The sequence below is a fragment of the Chiloscyllium plagiosum genome, unplaced genomic scaffold (genome assembly GCF_037043375.1).
Source record: "Chiloscyllium plagiosum isolate Xiang-an unplaced genomic scaffold, Cpla_swu_hap1 HiC_scaffold_3, whole genome shotgun sequence".
NCBI classification, from domain to species: domain Eukaryota; kingdom Metazoa; phylum Chordata; class Chondrichthyes; order Orectolobiformes; family Hemiscylliidae; genus Chiloscyllium; species Chiloscyllium plagiosum.
The window spans coordinates 159,581,863-159,602,537 of NW_028270141.1; the positions used below are offsets into that span (position 1 = coordinate 159,581,863).

The following is a 20,675-nucleotide window of genomic DNA, read 5'->3' on the forward strand; positions in this document are numbered from 1 at the left end:
GAGGCAGGAATTGAACCCGGGTCTCAGGCGCTGTGAGGCAACAGTGCTAACCACTGTGCCACCGTGCCGCCCACAAATCTGCATCTGCAGTTCTTTATTTTATTTTAGTCTGGAAGGGAAGGAATAGGTTACCGCAGAAATATTGCTGCATATTTCGGCCCGGTGGCTCAGTGGTTAGCACAGCTGCCTCACAGCACCAGGGTCCCAGGTTCGATTCCTGCCTCGGGCAGACTGTCTGTGTGGAGTTTGCACGTTGTCCGCGTGGGTTTCCTCTCACAATCCAAAGATGTACAGGTCAGGTGAACTGGCTAAACTGCCCATCGTGTTAGGTGCATTAGTCAGAGGGAGATATAGGGTAGGGGAATGGGTCTGGGTGAGTTGCTCTTTGGAGGGTCAGTATGGCCTTGTTGGGCTGAAGGGCCTGTTTCCACACTGTCGGGAATCTAATCACATTCCTGTAGCAAAGCTTCAATGAGGAAATACAAATCTTGTTGATGTGTGCGCTCAAATCTGTAACACCCTGCATCAAAGGATGGCCGGAATATATTTGTTATTTTCTAATATTCCAAGGACAGTATTTTAAGGCTAAGAGGCAATTTATCAGGGTAAGGAAGCTGAACGAGTTCAAATAAACTGGCAATTTAGGCTGAGGCCTAATGATAGAGAATGAAAAGGTATTTCAGGATCCACTCCAATAGATACATTCCAACAAGTCCGAAACATTCAAAGTGAAGGGCCCACAATCCCTGATTAACTAATGTCATTGAAGATAGCATCAAATGTGCAATCTTTTGAGCAAAGATGATATCTCAGTGTTGTTGCTGATTTATGATGAGGAGTTGTCATTCCCAGAGTCCTCAGACTGCATGTCCTGGAGGTCATACCATTGCAATGTGTCAAATACATTTTGCTCGGTGGACAGAGATTAGATTACTTACAGTGTGGAAACAGCCCAACAAGTCCACACCGACCCGCCGAAGCGCAACCCACCCAGACCCATACCCCTACATTTACCCCTTACCTAACATTACGGGCAATTTTGCATGGCCAATTCACCTGACCTGCACATCTTTGGACTGTGGGAGGAAAGCGGAGCACCCGGAGAAAACCCACGCAGACACGGGGAGAACGTGCAAACTCCACACAGTTAATCGCCTGAGGCGGGAATTGAACCCGGGTCTCTGGCGCTGTGAGGCAGCAGTGCTAACCACTGTGCCACTGTGCCGCCCACAAATCTTGAGTCATGAAAGGATGTAATTTCCTATTCAATCCCTTGTGGGGTCCACTGACAGAAACAAAGGGAACTGCTGATAGTCTATTTGTTTCTGTCCAGAAGTCGGATGAGCACAATTCCAATCAAACAGTGGATGACAATCATCACTGCCTGAGTACATCAAAATACCCCAACTCCTGGCTGGAGAGTCACTGTGGATTCCTGATGGAAATCATCATCCACACCCCCCCCACCAACCCAACCTCCACTCCCGGCACCTTCCCTTGCAACCGCAAGAAACGCAAAACTTGCGCCCACACCTCCCCCCTTACTTCCCTCCAAGGCCCAAGGAATCCTTCCATATCCGCCACAAATTCACCTGCACCTCCACACACATCATTTACTGCATCCGCTGCACCCGATGTGGCCTCCTCTATATTGGGGAGACAGGCCGCCTACTTGCGGAACGTTTCAGGGAACACCTCTGGGACACCCGGACCAACCAACCCAATTGCCCCGTGGCTCAACACTTCAACTCCCCCTCCCACTCCACCAAGGACATGCAGGTCCTTGGCCTCCTCCATCGCCAGACCATGCCAACACGATGCCTGGAGGAAGAGCGACTCATCTTCCGCCTAGGAACCCTCCAACCACAAGGGATGAATGCAGATTTCTCCAGCTTCCTCATTTCCCCTCCCCCCACCTTATCTCTGTCCCAACCCTCGGAATCAGCACCACCTTCCTAACCTGCAATCTTCTTCCTGACCTCTCCGCCCCCACCCCCACTCCGGCCTATCACCCTCACCTTGACCTCCCTCCACCTATCGCATTTCCAACGCCCCTCCCCCAAGTCCCTCCTCCCTACCTTTTATCTTAGCCTGCTGGACACACTCTCCTCATTCCTGAAGAAGGGCTCATTCCCAAAACATCGATTCTCCTGCTCCTTTGATGCTGCCTGACCTGCTGCGCTTTTCCAGCAACACATTTTTAAGTGCTAAAACATGTAACTACAGACTCACTTCACCGACTCTGAATGGGCTGAGCAAGCCTCACAGTTCCAGGGCAACTGGGAATGGCCAACAAATGCTGCTCATTCCAGTGATGGCCACATCTCATGACTGAGTCCAGGGGACGGCACGCTCTCTCCCTCACAGTCCCTCTCACTACCTCACCCCTGCCATGTGCTAAACCCTGCCCCTTCCCCATCTTCCTTCTTTGAGTTTATGCTCCTCCCTGAGTCTTCCCGTCCTCCCCCCACCTCTCCGATCTCTCTGGCCCCAGCCTGACCCGGTCTCTTCTCCCTGCCCAATCTCCCATCCCTGACTCCCCACCTCCACTTGATACGGTCCCCCTCCTCACCATCGATCGATCCGAACATCTCCTTTCTGTGGCTGGAGGTTGGATTTTCGATGGTTATTTTTCGGATTGGTGATGATACCTGGTCTGTTGTTTTTGTCTTGTCAAAGGAACTGGTTGTTTTTGTGAAACTGGCCGTGGTGGAGAAAGGAAATTGAGACAAAGCTGAGCTTTAAATGATAGATTTATTTCGGAACACTAGAAAAATAGTTTGGTTGTATTTAATACAAAACCCTCCAACAATGTGAAGTTTGGATTCTGACTGACAGCAGAGCAGAGTGACTGGGTAGTTTATACCAGGGGAGGGGACGCTGGGTTCAGTCCTCTGCTAGGTAATGGTCGGACCCAGTCTCAGTGGTTTTGATGGCCTTAAGCGGTTGGCAGATGGCATTCCTTACCCTCTCGCGGTTATTGTGCAGAATCTGGTTGATGGCATATTCGTTCTCCTGGCCAATATCTGTCAGCCTCAGATCAAACTCCATTACTGTCTTATTCATCGACATTCCCTCTTGCAGCTGCCTCCCAGCTTCCTGAGAAGAGAAAACAGGGAAAACTTAGAGGAGCAGTGAGAAAGAGAGCTGAGAGAGGACGTGATGAAGCAACCGGAGGCAATGATACCAGATGTATATCAGATTGCTGTGGGATTGCAGGGGATTCGACACTCGTTTCAAATCCTCCCTGGGCCACAGGGGAGGTGCCAATGGACTAGACGACAGCCAGTGTGGTACTGTTAGTCAGGAAGGGCAGTACAGATAAGCTCGAGGCAAGTGAGTTTCTCACAAAAACAGAAACTGCTGGAGAAAGTGAGTAGGTCTGGCAGCATCTATGGAGAGAAATCAGAGTTCATGTCCAGAACAGTCCAGCATTGAAGGAGGCTCACTGGACCCTGAAATGTGAACTCTGCTTTCTCTCCATGGATGCTGCCAGACCTACTGAGTTTTTCCAGCAAGGTCTGTTTCAGATTTCCAGCATCTGTAGCTCTTTGAATTTTTTTGAGCGAGTCTAACATCTGTGGCATTCAAAATACTGGTAACATTTCAGAGGGACAGAGTTAATCTCCATTTAATCAAGGATAGTTGATGTCACTTTGGTAAGGCAGTGATAAATTCTAACAAATTTGATTGAATGTTTTGAGCGGGTGACTAGGTGTGTAGATAAGGGTAGTGCAGTGGATGTGTTCTACATGGACTTCATTAAGGCTTTTGACAAGGTCTGAAATAGCAGATTGCTGAAGAAGCTAACAGCCTGTGGGATTCTGGGCAATTTGGCAAATTGATACAAAATTGGCCCAGTGTCAGGAAGCTGAGGGCAGCCGAGAGACTGAAAGCCTGTGGCCCAGTGGTCTACCTCAGGGTCCCTCACTGTTGGTTGTGTACATTAACAATGTAGATATGAATGTAAAAGGTCTGATCACTAAATTCACAGGTGACGTGAAAATTGATGGTGTGGTAAATAACAAGGATGACAGGCTGGACAGTGGCAAATGGAACTGAATCTGGAAAACTGCGAGCAGTAACACGGCATGGGGATACACAGAGAATGGTTAGCTCCCAGGAAGTAGTGAGGGTCAGAGAGACCTTGCTGTGTATGTCTGTAAACCCCCAAAGGCAACAGATCCAGTCCAGAAGGTGGGAAAGAAGGCAAATGGACTTGCCTTTATTAGTCAAGGCACTGCAAACGAGAGCAGGGAGGTGATGTTGGAGCTGGACAGGCCTCTGGTTGGGGCCACGGCTGGAGTACAGTGGGCAGTTCTGGTCCCCACTCTATAGGAAGGATGGGATTGTCCTGGAGGAGGTGCAGAGGGAGATCCACCAGGATACTCCCTGGGATGGAGTATCTCCGTGATGGAGAGAGGCTGGATAAGCTCGGGCTGGTTTCTTTAGAGCAGAGAAGGCTGAGGGGGGACTGATGGAGGTGTGTAAGATAATGAGGGGCATGGACCGGGTGGGGAGAAAGCAGCTACTCCTCCTGGTTAAAGGGTCAGTAACAAGGGAGCATCATTTTAAGGTGAAGGTCAGGAAGTTTAGAGGGGATTTGAGGAAGAGCATGTCCACCCAGAGGGTGGGGGTGGGGGTCTGGGATAAACTACCTGAGGTAGGGGTGGGGAGCTGGTTGAGGCAGGAATCCCCACACCCTTTAAAAAGTGTGATAGCATTCAGGGCAAGGGGCCAATTGCCGGAGAGTGGATTTCTGTGGGCAGTGGTGGATGTTTGGGGGGGGGTAGAGACTTGATGGGGCAAAGAGATTCTTCTGTCCTGAATGATCCTCGGATTCCAAATACTACTACAGAGTAAAGCTCCCTCTACACTGTCCCCCATCAAACACTCGCAGGGCACGGTCAGCGTGGGGTTAGATACAGAGTAAAGCTCCCTCTACACTGTCCCCCATCAAACACTCGCAGGGCACGGTCAGCGTGGGGTTAGATACAGAGTAAAGCTCCCTCTACACTGTCCCCCATCAAACCCTCCCAGGACAGGGACAGCACAGGGTTAGATACAGATTAAAGCTCCCTCTACACTGACCCCCATCAAACCCTCCCAGGACAGGGATAGCACGGGGCTAGATACAGAGTAAAGCTCCCTCTACACTGTCCCCCATCAAACCCTCTCAGGACAGGGACAGCACGGGGTTAGATACAGAGTAAAGCTCCCTCTACACTGTCCCCCATCAAACCCTCCCAGGGCACGGTCAGCGTGGGGTTAGATACAGAGTAAAGCTCCCTCTACCCCATCAAACACCCCCCAGGACAGGGACAGCACGGGGCTAGATACAGAGTAAAGCTCCCTCTACACTGTCCCCCATCAAACCCTCTCAGGACAGGGACAGCACGGGGTTAGATACAGAGTAAAGCTCCCTCTACACCGTCCCCCATCAAACCCTCCCAGGGCACGGTCAGCGTGGGGTTAGATACAGAGTAAAGCTTCCTCTACACTATCCCCCATCAAACCCTCCCAGGGCACGGTCAGCGTGGGGTTAGATACAGAGTAAAGCTCCCTCTACAGTGTCCCCCATCAAACCCTCCCAGGACAGGGATAGCACGGGGTTAGATACAGAGTAAAGCTCCCTCTACACTGTCCCCCATCAAACACCCCCCAGGACAGGGACAGCACAGGGTTAGATACAGAGTAAAGCTTCTCTACACCGTCCCCCATCAAACCCTCCCAGGGCACGGTCAGCGTGGGGTTAGATACAGAGTAAAGCTTCCTCTACACTATCCCCCATCAAACCCTCCCAGGGCACGGTCAGCGTGGGGTTAGATACAGAGTAAAGCTCCCTCTACAGTGTCCCCCATCAAACCCTCCCAGGACAGGGATAGCACGGGGTTAGATACAGAGTAAAGCTCCCTCTACACTGTCCCCCATCAAACAATCCCCAGAACAGGGACAGCACGGAGTTAGATACCGAGTAAAGCTCCCTCTACACTGTCCCCCATCAAACACCCCCCAGGACAGGGACAGCACGGGGTTAGATACAGAGTAAAGCTTCTCTACACTGTCCCCCATCAAACACTCGCAGGGCACGGTCAGCGTGGGGTTAGATACAGAGTAAAGCTCCCTCTACACTGTCCCCCATCAAACCCTCCCAGGACAGGGACAGCACAGGGTTAGATACAGATTAAAGCTCCCTCTACACTGTCCCCCATCAAACACTCGCAGGGCACCGCCAGCGTGGGGTTAGATACAGACTAAAGCTCCCTCTACACTGACCCCCATCAAACCCTCCCAGGACAGGGATAGCACGGGGCTAGATACAGAGTAAAGCTCCCTCTACACCGTCCCCTATCAAACACCCCCAGGACAGGGACAGCACGGGGTTAGATACAGAGTAAATCTCCCTCTACACCATAAACTCTAACCTGAGTAAACCATTTAAGAACCACTCACCCACTGACCGAACACTCACATTTCTGACCCCAGCTGAGCTCCCAGCTTCCTGGCAATGGCAGATCAATATTGGGGTGAGTGCTGGCTTTCTCTCTCTCCCTCTCTCTGGCCTGTTGTTCTGGCCGTTGGTTGCCAGGCTGGCACTTGTTGCCCTCACTGAGTCACTGTGAGTCTGCAGAACAGCCCATTGTAACTCCCACGGCCACCCCCTGTACAGTGAGCTGGTCTGGGAGATCCATTTCCAGTGGCTGCAGTGCTCACTGCTGGCTTGCCTGGGTTCTCAGCTAACTGCACAGTGGTATCTTCAATCTGCCAGTGTGTGTGAGTGTTCTGGAACCCGTGAAAAAGCTCTCCAGCATTGTGGATGCTGAGTGGCCACAGCTAGCCCCTGTGTGATGTCTGACCTCCATCACAGTGCCGAGGGACAGCAGAGAGCACCCATTCCCCTGCACTAATTCACCAACACTCACTCAAGGTCCTCACTTCAAACCCCCTTCCAAGCCATGTACCATCCTGATTTTAAATCCCTGTGCCTCTACTGTGATTGGGATGTGAAAAGCCTGGAATTTTCTCCCTCAGGGCATTGAGATCCCAAGGATGATAGTAGTTTCATAGGTCAGCTTGTTCACTGTCACCCTGTCCAGTGTGACGTGGATAAGCGTGGTAAGTGCTGACCTAGCCAGTGACACACGCACATTTGGAGAAAAAACACTTTGGTATTGAAAATCGTGGAAAGGAAAAGGTACAGGCTCCCAGGCACTGTTGAAGAGCCCCTTCCTGGGCACGCCTGTGTTCAGCTGTGATGGTGTAGGGATTACACAGGAGCAGAGCATGGCCACTGGACTCCAGCAAGAGTCAATGTTTTCAGGAGAGGGAGATGGGGAGTGGGAGAGGGGCGATGGGATTCAGAAACATGCAGAGGCTCCTACTTTGGCTTGTGGAGGTCACTCTCATCGAGAAGCGCGTTGTTTCACTTCCAACACAGATACTAACCGGGCCTAAACTATTACACGAAAGGTCGATGGATTTTAGAGTACGGTTCTTCATCAGAAGTTCAGAGAAGACCACAGCCACAGGCTCAGTTAGCTCATTGCATGAGATGTTGATGTCTTCCACTGAGGATTTCACAAGAGCTCGGCCTAACGCCTCTCCCCCTTCGTCCCCAATCTGATTGAGGCGGAAGTTGATGGATTTGAGGGATGAGAACCGCCTGACTTTGTAGGAGATGGCTTTGGCTCCGTAGGCCGAGATGCGGTTGTTACACAGGTTGACCTTCTCCAGTTTGGTCTTGTGCAGAAGCTTGGCCAGGACCTTTGCCCCATTGTCCTTGATCAGGTTGTGTGACAAGTCCAGTTCGATCAGTGAAGGATGGTTCAGCATGTACTTCACCAGCACTCGCAGTTTCTCATCATCGATTCGGTTTCGCGGGAGTTTCAGCACCTTCAAGGTCTTGCAGGAACTGATCGCCTTCGCCAGCGAGAAGCAGTCGCGGTAAGTGAACTGAAAGATGTTCCATTCAAAATTCATCCCACAGTCCTTGACCCCGTACGTCACATGTAACTCTTCGAGATTGATGAGCTTATTGAGCAAGATGCTGAAATCAAAGTGATCCACTGAAGGTCCAATCATATCACTGTCACTCCCAGCATCTGAAGAGTCTTCATCCATGATCTCTGAGGATTGCCTGACAGGAGGAAGGAGCTGGTCAATATCTAACTTCTTCACATAGTTTCTGCACAGCGGGACCAGCTCAAAGACTACCCTCACATCCGTGGTATCGGGGACAAAGAACTCAATGATGTTCTTGAGCAGGTGTTCAAAGAACATTCTCTTCCAGCTGTCCCCGTAGCTGGAGACATCGCAGACCTCCCAGCATTCCAAGCAGCACCGTTTCCAGTAACCCTCGTCACTGATCAGGTTGGCTGTCACTTGCAGTGGGATATTGGTCGAGATCTTGGCCAACACCTTGTGTCTGTCCTTCTCCTGAAGCTGGTTCAAAAGGGGATGCACTGTCGAGGTAAAAGAGAACACACGGTCGGTGAATGACTCAGCAGAACTATCCCCAGGAACTGGGAAGATCAATTATTCTTCAAAATCCAAAGCTTCTTTGTTTGAGTCAAATGATAGTTTCATAGAATTGTAAAAGGACACAGAATAAGAAGTGGCCATTTGGCCAGTCAGAGCAGTGCTGGCTTTTAGACAGATCGCCCCACTCCATGCTCTTCATCATGACCCTGAAAATCATCTTCCTGAAATATTTATCTAATTTCCTTATCGCATTACTACCATTGACTTGCTTTCCACTGTCCTCTCAGGCAGTGCACGACTGACCACAACATCTTGCTGTCGACAAACAGTTAGAGTCATAGAGATGCACAGCACAGAAACAGACCCTTCAGTCCATCTACAAGTCACAAGTCAGGAGTGTGACGGAATACTCCCCACTTGGGTGGATGAGTGCAGCTTCAAAAACATTCAAAAAGTGTTTAACGCTATCTAATAAATATTTCCTGAAGATCTGACTCTCAGTTTTAGTCAAGGTTCCTAGATTTCCCAATTCACAAGAAATACCTTCCATCATTAGGGCGGCATGGTGGCTCAGTGGTTAGCACTGCTGCCACACAGTGCCAGGGACCAGGTTCGATTCCATCCCCAGGCAGCTGTCTGTGTGCAGTTTGCACGGAGCCCCCAGTGTCTGCGTGGGTTTCCTCTGGGTGCTCCGGTTTCCTCCCATAATCACAAAGATGTGTGGTTTCAGGTGGGATTGGCTATGCAAAATTCTCCAGGATGAGCAGGCTACGTGGGCTAGCTGTGGGAAATGCCAGATTACAGAGATGTGGTGGGCTTGCTCTTCAGAGGGCTAGTGTGGGCTGAATGGCCTGCTTCTGTATTAGAGGGATTACACCACCCTTTTAAAATTTGGATGCAATCACTCCGTAACCTTCGAAGCTTCTGTGCATGGTATCTGTGTGCCAGGCTGCTTTTTACAGAGCTGGACTGAGAGCTGAGAACAGAGGGGAGCTGATGTTTGAAAGGAGGATGCTGCTCATCTAGTGAAAGCATTGGTTAATGAGAAAGAGCAAGGCAATAGCGCAGGCGAGTGACCTGGGGACTAATAAGTGAAATGGGAAAAGATGGCACACAGCAGTAAAGAAAAGGGACCAAGGCAGGCAAGGGGACTGAAAGGCAGAATGAAAGTCTCTTCATCTGAATGCATGCTGAGCCAATGACAGGAAGGGACAGTAATATACGACCGCCTGAGGATGGGGAGGGGCTTGGAGGGGGACTTGCAGGGGGTGATGTTCCCGTGTATCTGCTGCCCCTTGTCCTTCCAGATGGAAGTGGCTGTGGGTTTGGAAGGTGCTGCCTGAGGATCTTTGGCGAGTTCCTGCAGTGTATCTTGTAGATGGTACACACTGCTGTTACTGAGCGTCGGTGGGGGGGGAGGGAGGGGATGGTACACACTGCTGTTACTGAGCGTCGGTGGGGGGGGGACGGAGGGGATGGTACACACTGCTGTTACTGAGCGTCGGTGGGGGGTAGGGAGGGGATGGTACACACTGCTGTTACTGAGCGTCGGTGGGGGGGGAGGGAGGGGATGGTACACACTGCTGTTACTGAGTGTCGGTGGGGGAGGGAGGGGATGGTACACACTGCTGTTACTGAGCGTCGGTGGGGGGAGGGAGGGGATGGTACACACTGCTGTTACTGAGCATCGGTGGGGGAGGGAGGGGATGGTACACACTGCTGTTACTGAGGGTCGGTGGGGGGGAGGGAGGGGATGGTACACACTGCTGTTACTGAGTGTCGGTGGGGGAGGGAGGGGATGGTACACACTGCTGTTACTGAGCGTCGGTGGGGTGGGGGGAGGGGATGGTACACACTGCTGTTACTGAGCATCAGTGGGGGGGGAGGGAGGGAATGGTACACACTGCTGTTACTGAGCATCGGTGGGGTGGGGGGAGGGGATGGTACACACTGCTGTTACTGAGCATCAGTGGGGGGGGGAGGGAGGGGATGGTACACACTGCTGTTACTGAGTGTCGGTGGGGGGGGAAGGAGGGGATGGTACACACTGCTGTTACTGAGCGTCGGTGGGGTGGGGGGAGGGGATGGTACACACTGCTGTTACTGAGCATCAGTGGGGGGGGGGGAGGGAGGGAATGGTACACACTGCTGTTACTGAGCATCGGTGGGGGGGGGGAGGGGATGGTACACACTGCTGTTACTGAGCGTCGGTGGGGGGGGAGGGAGGGGATGGTACACACTGCTGTTACTGAGCGTCGGTGGGGGGGGAGGGAGGGGATGGTACACACTGCTGTTACTGAGTGTCGGTGGGGGAGGGAGGGGATGGTACACACTGCTGTTACTGAGCGTCGGTGGGGGGGAGGGAGGGGATGGTACACACTGCTGTCACTGAGCGTCGGTGGGGGGAGGGAGGGGATGGTACACACTGCTGTTACTGAGCATCGGTGGGGGAGGGAGGGGATGGTACACACTGCTGTTACTGAGCGTCGGTGGGGTGGGGGGAGGGGATGGTACACACTGCTGTTACTGAGCATCAGTGGGGGGGGGAGGGAGGGAATGGTACACACTGCTGTTACTGAGCATCGGTGGGGGGGGGAGAGGGGATGGTACACACTGCTGTTACTGAGCGTCGGTGGGGGGGGAGGGAGGGGATGGTACACACTGCTGTTACTGAGTGTCGGTGGGGGGGGAGGGAGGGGATGGTACACACTGCTGTTACTGACCGTCGGTGGGAGGGAGGAGGGGATGGTACACACTGCTGTTACTGAGCGTCGGTGGGGTGGGGGGAGGGGATGGTACACACTGCTGTTACTGAGCATCAGTGGGGGGGGGGAGGGAGGGAATGGTACACACTGCTGTTACTGAGCATCGGTGGGGGGGGGGAGGGGATGGTACACACTGCTGTTACTGAGTGTCGGTGGGGAGGGAGGGAGGGGATGGTACACACTGCTGTTACTGAGCGTCGGTGGGGGGGAGGGAGGGGATGGTACACACTGCTGTTACTGAGCGTCGGTGGGGGGGAGGGAAGGGATGGTACACACTGCTGTTACTGAGGGTCGGTGGGGGAGGGAGGGGATCGTACACACTGCTGTTACTGAGTGTCGGTGGGGAGGGAGGGAGGGGATGGTACACACTGCTGTTACTGAGCGTCGGTGGGGGAGGGAGGGGATGGTACACACTGCTGTTACTGAGTGTCGGTGGGGGAGGGAGGGGATGGTACACACTGCTGTTACTGAGTGTCGGTGGGGGGAGGGAGGGGATGGTACACACTGCTGTTACTGAGGGTCGGTGGGGGGGAGGGGATGGTACACACTGCTGTTACTGAGCGTCGGTGGGGGAGGGAGGGGATGGTACACACTGCTGTTACTGAGCGTCGGTGGGGGGGAGTGAGGGGATGGTACACACTGGTGTTACTGAGCGTTGGTGGGGGGGAGGGAGGGGATGGTAAACACTGCTGTTACTGACCGTGGTGGGGGGAGGGAGGGGATGGTACACACTGCTGTTACTGAGCGTCGGTGGGGGGGAGGGAGGGGATGGTACACACTGCTGTTACTGAGCATCGGTGGGGGGAGGGAGAGGATGGTACACACTGCTGTTACTGAGCGTCGGTGGGGGGGGAGGGAGGGGATGGTACACACTGCTGTTACTGAGCGACGGTTGGGGGGAGGGAGGGGATGGTACACACTGCTGTTACTGAGCGTCGGTGGGGGGGGGAGGGGATGGTACACACTGCTGTTACTGAGCGTCGGTGGGGGGGGAGGGAGGGGATGGTACACACTGCTGTTACTGAGCGTCGGTGGGGGGGGAGGGAGGGGATGGTACACACTGCTGTTACTGAGTGTCGGTGGGGGAGGGAGGGGATGGTACACACTGCTGTTACTGAGCGTCGGTGGGGGGGAGGGAGGGGATGGTACACACTGCTGTCACTGAGCGTCGGTGGGGGGAGGGAGGGGATGGTACACACTGCTGTTACTGAGCATCGGTGGGGGAGGGAGGGGATGGTACACACTGCTGTTACTGAGCGTCGGTGGGGTGGGGGGAGGGGATGGTACACACTGCTGTTACTGAGCATCAGTGGGGGGGGGAGGGAGGGAATGGTACACACTGCTGTTACTGAGCATCGGTGGGGGGGGGAGAGGGGATGGTACACACTGCTGTTACTGAGCGTCGGTGGGGGGGGAGGGAGGGGATGGTACACACTGCTGTTACTGAGTGTCGGTGGGGGGGGAGGGAGGGGATGGTACACACTGCTGTTACTGACCGTCGGTGGGAGGGAGGAGGGGATGGTACACACTGCTGTTACTGAGCGTCGGTGGGGTGGGGGGAGGGGATGGTACACACTGCTGTTACTGAGCATCAGTGGGGGGGGGGAGGGAGGGAATGGTACACACTGCTGTTACTGAGCATCGGTGGGGGGGGGGAGGGGATGGTACACACTGCTGTTACTGAGTGTCGGTGGGGAGGGAGGGAGGGGATGGTACACACTGCTGTTACTGAGCGTCGGTGGGGGGGAGGGAGGGGATGGTACACACTGCTGTTACTGAGCGTCGGTGGGGGGGAGGGAAGGGATGGTACACACTGCTGTTACTGAGGGTCGGTGGGGGAGGGAGGGGATCGTACACACTGCTGTTACTGAGTGTCGGTGGGGAGGGAGGGAGGGGATGGTACACACTGCTGTTACTGAGCGTCGGTGGGGGAGGGAGGGGATGGTACACACTGCTGTTACTGAGTGTCGGTGGGGGAGGGAGGGGATGGTACACACTGCTGTTACTGAGTGTCGGTGGGGGGAGGGAGGGGATGGTACACACTGCTGTTACTGAGGGTCGGTGGGGGGGAGGGGATGGTACACACTGCTGTTACTGAGCGTCGGTGGGGGAGGGAGGGGATGGTACACACTGCTGTTACTGAGCGTCGGTGGGGGGGAGTGAGGGGATGGTACACACTGGTGTTACTGAGCGTTGGTGGGGGGGAGGGAGGGGATGGTAAACACTGCTGTTACTGACCGTGGTGGGGGGAGGGAGGGGATGGTACACACTGCTGTTACTGAGCGTCGGTGGGGGGGAGGGAGGGGATGGTACACACTGCTGTTACTGAGCATCGGTGGGGGGAGGGAGAGGATGGTACACACTGCTGTTACTGAGCGTCGGTGGGGGGGGAGGGAGGGGATGGTACACACTGCTGTTACTGAGCGACGGTTGGGGGGAGGGAGGGGATGGTACACACTGCTGTTACTGAGCGTCGGTGGGGGGAGAGGGAGGGGATGGTACACACTGCTGTTACTGAGCGTCGGTGGGGGGAGGGAGAGGATGGTACACACTGCTGTTACTGAGCGTCGGTGGGGGGCGAGGGAGGGGATGGTACACACTGCTGTTACTGAGCGACGGTTGGGGGGAGGGAGGGGATGGTACACACTGCTGTTACTGAGCGTCGGTGGGGGGGGAGGGAGGGGATGGTACACACTGCTGTTACTGAGCGTCGGTAGGGGGGGAGGGGATGGTACACACTGCTGTTACTGACCGACGATGGGGGGGGGAGGGAGGGGATGATACACACTGCTGTTACTGAGTGTCGGTGGGGGGAGGGAGGGAGGGGATGGTACACACTGCTGTTACTGAGCGTCAGTGGGGGGGGAGGGAGGGGATGGTACACACGGCTGTTACTGAGGGTCGGTGGGGGGAGGGAGGGAGGGGATGGTACACACTGCTGTTACTGAGCGTCAGTGGGGGGGGGAGGGAGGGGATGGTACACACTGCTGTTACTGAGGGTCGGTGGGGGGGAGGGAGGGGATGGTACACACTGCTGTTACTTAGCGTCAGTGGGGGGGGGAGGGAGGGGATGGTACACACTGCTGTTACTGAGGGTCGGTGGGGAGGGAGGGAGGGGATGGTACACACTGCTGTTACTGAGCGTCGGTGGGGGGGAGGGTGGGGATAGTACACACTGCTGTTACTGAGTGTCGGTGGGGGGAGGGAGGGGATGGTACACACTGCTGTTACTGAGTGTCGGTGGGGGGAGGGAGGGGATGGTACACACTGCTGTTACTGAGGGTCGGTGGGGGGGAGGGGATGGTACACACTGCTGTTACTGAGCGTCGGTGGGGGAGGGAGGGGATGGTACACACTGCTGTTACTGAGCGTCGGTGGGGTGGGGGGAGGGGATGGTACACACTGCTGTTACTGAGCATCAGTGGGGGGGGGGAGGGAGGGAATGGTACACACTGCTGTTACTGAGCATCGGTGGGGGGGGGGGAGGGGATGGTACACACTGCTGTTACTGAGCATCGGTGGGGGGGAGGGAGGGGATGGTACACACTGCTGTTACTGAGTGTCGGTGGGGGGGGAGGGAGGGGATGGTACACACTGCTGTTACTGAGCATCGGTGGGGGGGAGGGAGGGGATGGTACACACTGCTGTTACTGAGCATCGGTGGGGGGAGGGAGAGGATGGTACACACTGCTGTTACTGAGCGTCGGTGGGGGGGGAGGGAGGGGATGGTACACACTGCTGTTACTGAGCGACGGTTGGGGGGAGGGAGGGGATGGTACACACTGCTGTTACTGAGCGTCGGTGGGGGGGGAGGGAGGGGATGGTACACACTGCTGTTACTGAGCGTCGGTGGGGGGAGGGAGAGGATGGTACACACTGCTGTTACTGAGCATCGGTGGGGGGGAGGGAGGGGATGGTACACACTGCTGTTACTGAGTGTCGGTGGGGGGGGAGGGAGGGGATGGTACACACTGCTGTTACTGACCGTCGGTGGGAGGGAGGAGGGGATGGTACACACTGCTGTTACTGAGCGTCGGTGGGGTGGGGGGAGGGGATGGTACACACTGCTGTTACTGAGCATCAGTGGGGGGGGGGGAGGGAGGGAATGGTACACACTGCTGTTACTGAGCATCGGTGGGGGGGGGGGAGGGGATGGTACACACTGCTGTTACTGAGTGTCGGTGGGGAGGGAGGGAGGGGATGGTACACACTGCTGTTACTGAGCGTCGGTGGGGGGGAGGGAGGGGATGGTACACACTGCTGTTACTGAGCGTCGGTGGGGGGGAGGGAAGGGATGGTACACACTGCTGTTACTGAGGGTCAGTGGGGGAGGGAGGGGATCGTACACACTGCTGTTACTGAGTGTCGGTGGGGAGGGAGGGAGGGGATGGTACACACTGCTGTTACTGAGCGTCGGTGGGGGGGAGGGTGGGGATAGTACACACTGCTGTTACTGAGTGTCGGTGGGGGGAGGGAGGGGATGGTACACACTGCTGTTACTGAGTGTCGGTGGGGGGAGGGAGGGGATGGTACACACTGCTGTTACTGAGGGTCGGTGGGGGGGAGGGGATGGTACACACTGCTGTTACTGAGCGTCGGTGGGGGAGGGAGGGGATGGTACACACTGCTGTTACTGAGCGTCGGTGGGGGGGAGTGAGGGGATGGTACACACTGGTGTTACTGAGCGTTGGTGGGGGGGAGGGAGGGGATGGTAAACACTGCTGTTACTGACCGTGGTGGGGGGAGGGAGGGGATGGTACACACTGCTGTTACTGAGCGTCGGTGGGGGGGAGGGAGGGGATGGTACACACTGCTGTTACTGAGCATCGGTGGGGGGAGGGAGAGGATGGTACACACTGCTGTTACTGAGCGTCGGTGGGGGGGGAGGGAGGGGATGGTACACACTGCTGTTACTGAGCGACGGTTGGGGGGAGGGAGGGGATGGTACACACTGCTGTTACTGAGCGTCGGTGGGGGGGGAGGGAGGGGATGGTACACACTGCTGTTACTGAGCGTCGGTGGGGGGAGGGAGAGGATGGTACACACTGCTGTTACTGAGCGTCGGTGGGGGGCGAGGGAGGGGATGGTACACACTGCTGTTACTGAGCGACGGTTGGGGGGAGGGAGGGGATGGTACACACTGCTGTTACTGAGCGTCGGTGGGGGGGGGAGGGAGGGGATGGTACACACTGCTGTTACTGAGCGTCGGTAGGGGGGGAGGGGATGGTACACACTGCTGTTACTGACCGACGATGGGGGGGGGGAGGGAGGGGATGATACACACTGCTGTTACTGAGTGTCGGTGGGGGGAGGGAGGGAGGGGATGGTACACACTGCTGTTACTGAGCGTCAGTGGGGGGGGAGGGAGGGGATGGTACACACGGCTGTTACTGAGGGTCGGTGGGGGGAGGGAGGGAGGGGATGGTACACACTGCTGTTACTGAGCGTCAGTGGGGGGGGGAGGGAGGGGATGGTACACACTGCTGTTACTGAGGGTCGGTGGGGGGGAGGGAGGGGATGGTACACACTGCTGTTACTTAGCGTCGGTGGGGGGGAGGGAGGGGATAGTACACACTGCTGTTGATGAGCGTCGGTGTGGGGAGGGAGGGAATGGTACACACTGCTGTTACTGATTGTCGGTGGGGGGGAGGGAGGGGATGGTACACACTGCTGTTACTGAGCGTCGGTGGGGGGAGGGAGGGGATGGTACACACTGCTGTTACTGAGCGTCGGTGGGGGGGAGGGAGGGGATGGTACACACTGCTGTTACTGAGCGTCGGTGGGGGGGAGGGAGGGGATGGTACACACTGCTGTTACTGAGCGTCGGGTGGGGGGGAGGAGGGGATGGTACACACTGCTGTTACTGAGCGTCGGTGGGGGGAGGGAGGGGATGGTACACACTGCTGTTACTGAGTGTCGGTGGGGGGGAGGGAGGGGATGGTACACACTGCTGTTACTGAGTGTCGGTGGGCGGGAGGGAGGGAATGTACACACTGCTGTTACTGAGTGTTGGTGGGGGGGAGTGAGGGGATGGTACACACTGCTGTTACTGAGCGTCGGTAGGAGAGGGAGGGACGGGATGGTACACACTGCTGTTACTGAGCGTCGGTGGGGGGAGGGAGGGGATGGTACACACTGCTGTTACTGAGTGTTGGTGGGGGAGAGGGAGGGGATGGTACACACTGCTGTTCCAGAGAGACGGTGGCGGGGGAGGGAGGGGATGGCACACACTGCTGTTACTGAGTGTCGGTGGGGGGGAGGGAGGGGACGGTACACACTGCTGTTACTGAGCGTCGGTGGGAGGAGGGAGGGGTTGGTACACACTGCTGTTACTGAGCGTCGGTGGGGGGCGGGAGGGGATGGTACACACTGCTGTTACTGAGCGTCGGTGGGGGGGGAGGGAGGGGATGGTACACACTGCTGTTACTGAGCGTGGTGGGGGGAGGGAGGGGATGGTACACACTGCTGTTACTGAGCGTCGGTGGGGGGGGAGGGAGGGGATGGTACACACTGCTGTTACTGAGTGTCGGTGGGAGGAGGGAGGGGATGGTACACACTGCTGTTACTGAGCGTCGGTGGGGGGCGGGAGGGGATGGTAGACACTGCTGTTACTGAGCGTCGGTGGGGGGAGGGAGGGGATGGTACACACTGCTGTGACTGAGCGTCAGTGGGGGGAGGGAGGGGATGGTACACACTGCTGTTACTGAACGTCGGTGGGGGGAGGGAGGGGATGGTACACACTGCTGTTACTGAGCGTCGGTGGGGGGAGGGAGGGGATGGTACACACTGCTGTTACTGAGCGTCGGTGGGGGGTGAGGGAGGGGATGGTACACACTGCTGTTACTGAGTGTCGGTGGGGGGGAGGAGGGGATGGTACACACTGCTGTTACTGAGCGTCGGTGGGGGAGGGAGGGGATGGGACACACTGCTGTTACTGAGTGTCGGTGGGGGGGAGGGAGGGGATGATACACACTGCTGTTACTGAGCGTCGGTGTGGGGGGTGAGGGTGGGGATGGTACACATTGCTGTTACTGAGCGTTGGTGGGGGTGGGGTGGGGGGGTGGATGGTACACACTGCTGTTACTGAGCGTCGGTGGGGGGGGAGGAGGGTGGGGATGGTACACACTGCTGTTAATGAGCGTCAGTGGGGGGGGAGGGAGGGGATGGTACACACTGCTGTTACTGAGCGTCGGTGGGGGGGAGTGAGGGGATGGTACACACTGGTGTTACTGAGCGTCGGTGGGGGGGAGGGAGGGGATGGTACACACTGCTGTTACTGAGCGTCGGTGGGGGGAGGGAGGGGATGGTACACACTGCTGTTACTGAGTGTCGGTGGGGGGAGGGAGGGAGGGGATGGTACACACTGGTGTTACTGAGCGTCGGTGGGGAGAGAGGGAGGGGATGGTACACACTGCTGTTACTGAGTGTCGGTGGGGGGAGGGAGGGAGGGGATGGTACACACTGCTGTTACTGAGTGTTGGTGGGGGGGGAGGTAGGGGATGGTACACACTGCTGTTACTGAGCGTCGGTGGGGGGGGGAGGGGATGGTACACACTGCTGTTACTGAGCGTCGGTGGGGGAGGGAGGGGATGGTACACACTGCTGTTACTGAGCGTCGGTGGGGGAGGGAGGGGATGGTACACACTGCTGTTACTGAGCGTCGGTGGGGAGTGAGGGAGGGGGTGGTACACACTGCTGTTACTGAGTGTCGGTGGGGAGAGAGGGAGGGGATGGTACACACTGCTGTTACTGAGCGTCGGTGGGGGGGGGGGGGGGGGAGGGAGGGGATGGTACACACTGCTGTTACTGAGCGTCGGTGGGGGGGTGGGAGGGGATGGTACACACTGCTGTTACTGAGCGTCGGTGGGGGGTGGGAATGGGTGTTTGTGGATGTGGTGCCAATCAAGCGGCTGCTTTGTCCTGGATGGTGTTGAGCTTCTTGAGTGTTGTTGGAGCTGCCCCCATCCGGGGCAAGTGGGGAGTATTCCCTCCCACTCCTGACTTGTACCTTGTAGATGGTGGACAGGCTTTGGGGAGTCAGGAGGTGGGTTACTCACCGCAGTATTCCCAGCCTCTGACCCTCTCTTGCAGCCGCTGTGTTTATGGGGTGAGTCTAGTGACGTTTCTGCACATTCCTGGGATTTGGTCTCGAAATCTATGAATGTGTATTCTTCCTTTCGAGAGCCCATAACATCATTAGAAATAGGAGCAGGCATAGACCATTCAGCCCCTCAAGCCTACTCTGGCTACAGAACAGAAACAGACCCTTCAGCCCAACTTGTCCGTGCTGACCAAAGTGCCAAACCAAACGAGTTGGGATTGCCTGAGTTTGACCCCGATCACTGAACCATTCCCAATCACGTACCGATCCAAATGTCTTTTCAATTTTGCACTGAGAATTCTACCTGTATCCACCCAATCCTCTGGCACTTTATTTCACCGATAAACCACTGCTTTTGTGAAAATGCTGCCCCTCATGTTCATTTTAAATCTTTCAAGGAGTCTCTCCCTCTCCAGGTCAGAGAGTGACAGGAGTCTCTCCCTCTCCAGGTCAGAGAGTGACAGGAGTCTCTCCCTCTCCAGCTCAGAGAGTGACAGGAGTCTCTCCCTCTCCAGCTCAGAGAGTGACAGGAGTCTCTCCCTCTCCAGCTCAGAGAGTGACAGGAGTCTCTCCCTCTCCAGCTCAGACACTGACAGGGGTCTCTCCCTCTCCAGCTCAGAGAGTGACAGGAGTCTCTCCCTCTCCAGCTCAGAGAGTGACAGGCGTCTCTCCCTCTCCAGCTCAGAGAGTGACAGGAGTCTCTCCCTCTCCAGCTCAGAGAGTGACAGGAGTCTCTCCCTCTCCATCTCAGAGAGTGACAGGAGTCTCTCCCTCTCCAGGTCAGAGAGTGACAGGAGTCTCTCCCTCTCCAGCTCAGACACTGACAGGAGTCTCTCCCTCTCCAGCTCAGAGAGTGACAGGAGTCTCTCCCTCTCCAGCTCAGAGAGTGACAGGAGTCTCTCCCTCTCCATCTCAGACACTGACAGGAGTCTCTCCCTCTCCAGCTCAGAGAGTGACTGGAGTCTCTCCCTCTCCAGCTCAGAGAGTGACAGGAGTCTCTCCCTCTCCAGCTCAGAGAGTGACAGGAGTCTCTCCCTCTCCAGCTCAGACACTGACAGGAGTCTCTCCCTCTCCAGCTCAGAGAGTGACTGGAGTCTCTCCCTCTCCAGCTCAGAGAGTGACAGGAGTCTCTCCCTCTCCAGCTCAGAGAGTGACAGGAGTCTCTCCCTCTCCAGCTCAGAGAGTGACTGGAGTCTCTCCCTCTCCAGCTCAGAGAGTGACTGGAGTCTCTCCCTCTCCAGGTCAGAGAGTGACAGGAGTCTCTCCCTCTCCAGCTCAGAGAGTGACAGGCGTCTCTCCCTCTCCAGCTCAGAGAGTGACAGGAGTCT

General features: G+C 56.1%; 1 protein-coding gene across 1 annotated transcript in view; it reads right to left on the bottom strand.

The window, feature by feature from the left end:
• Nucleotides 1-2,741: 2,741 nt before the first annotated feature.
• drc5 (dynein regulatory complex subunit 5) overlaps nucleotides 2,742-20,675 on the bottom strand; it is a 59,265-nt gene continuing 41,331 nt past the window's right edge. The window contains exons 2-3 of the mRNA XM_087976597.1: nucleotides 7,447-8,462; nucleotides 2,742-3,099 (exon numbers count right to left, since the gene is read on the bottom strand). Of these exons, the coding sequence (XP_087832723.1) occupies nucleotides 2,887-3,099; nucleotides 7,447-8,462 (1,229 nt within the window). The 3' untranslated portion in view covers nucleotides 2,742-2,886. The remainder of the gene's footprint in view (nucleotides 3,100-7,446; nucleotides 8,463-20,675) is intronic.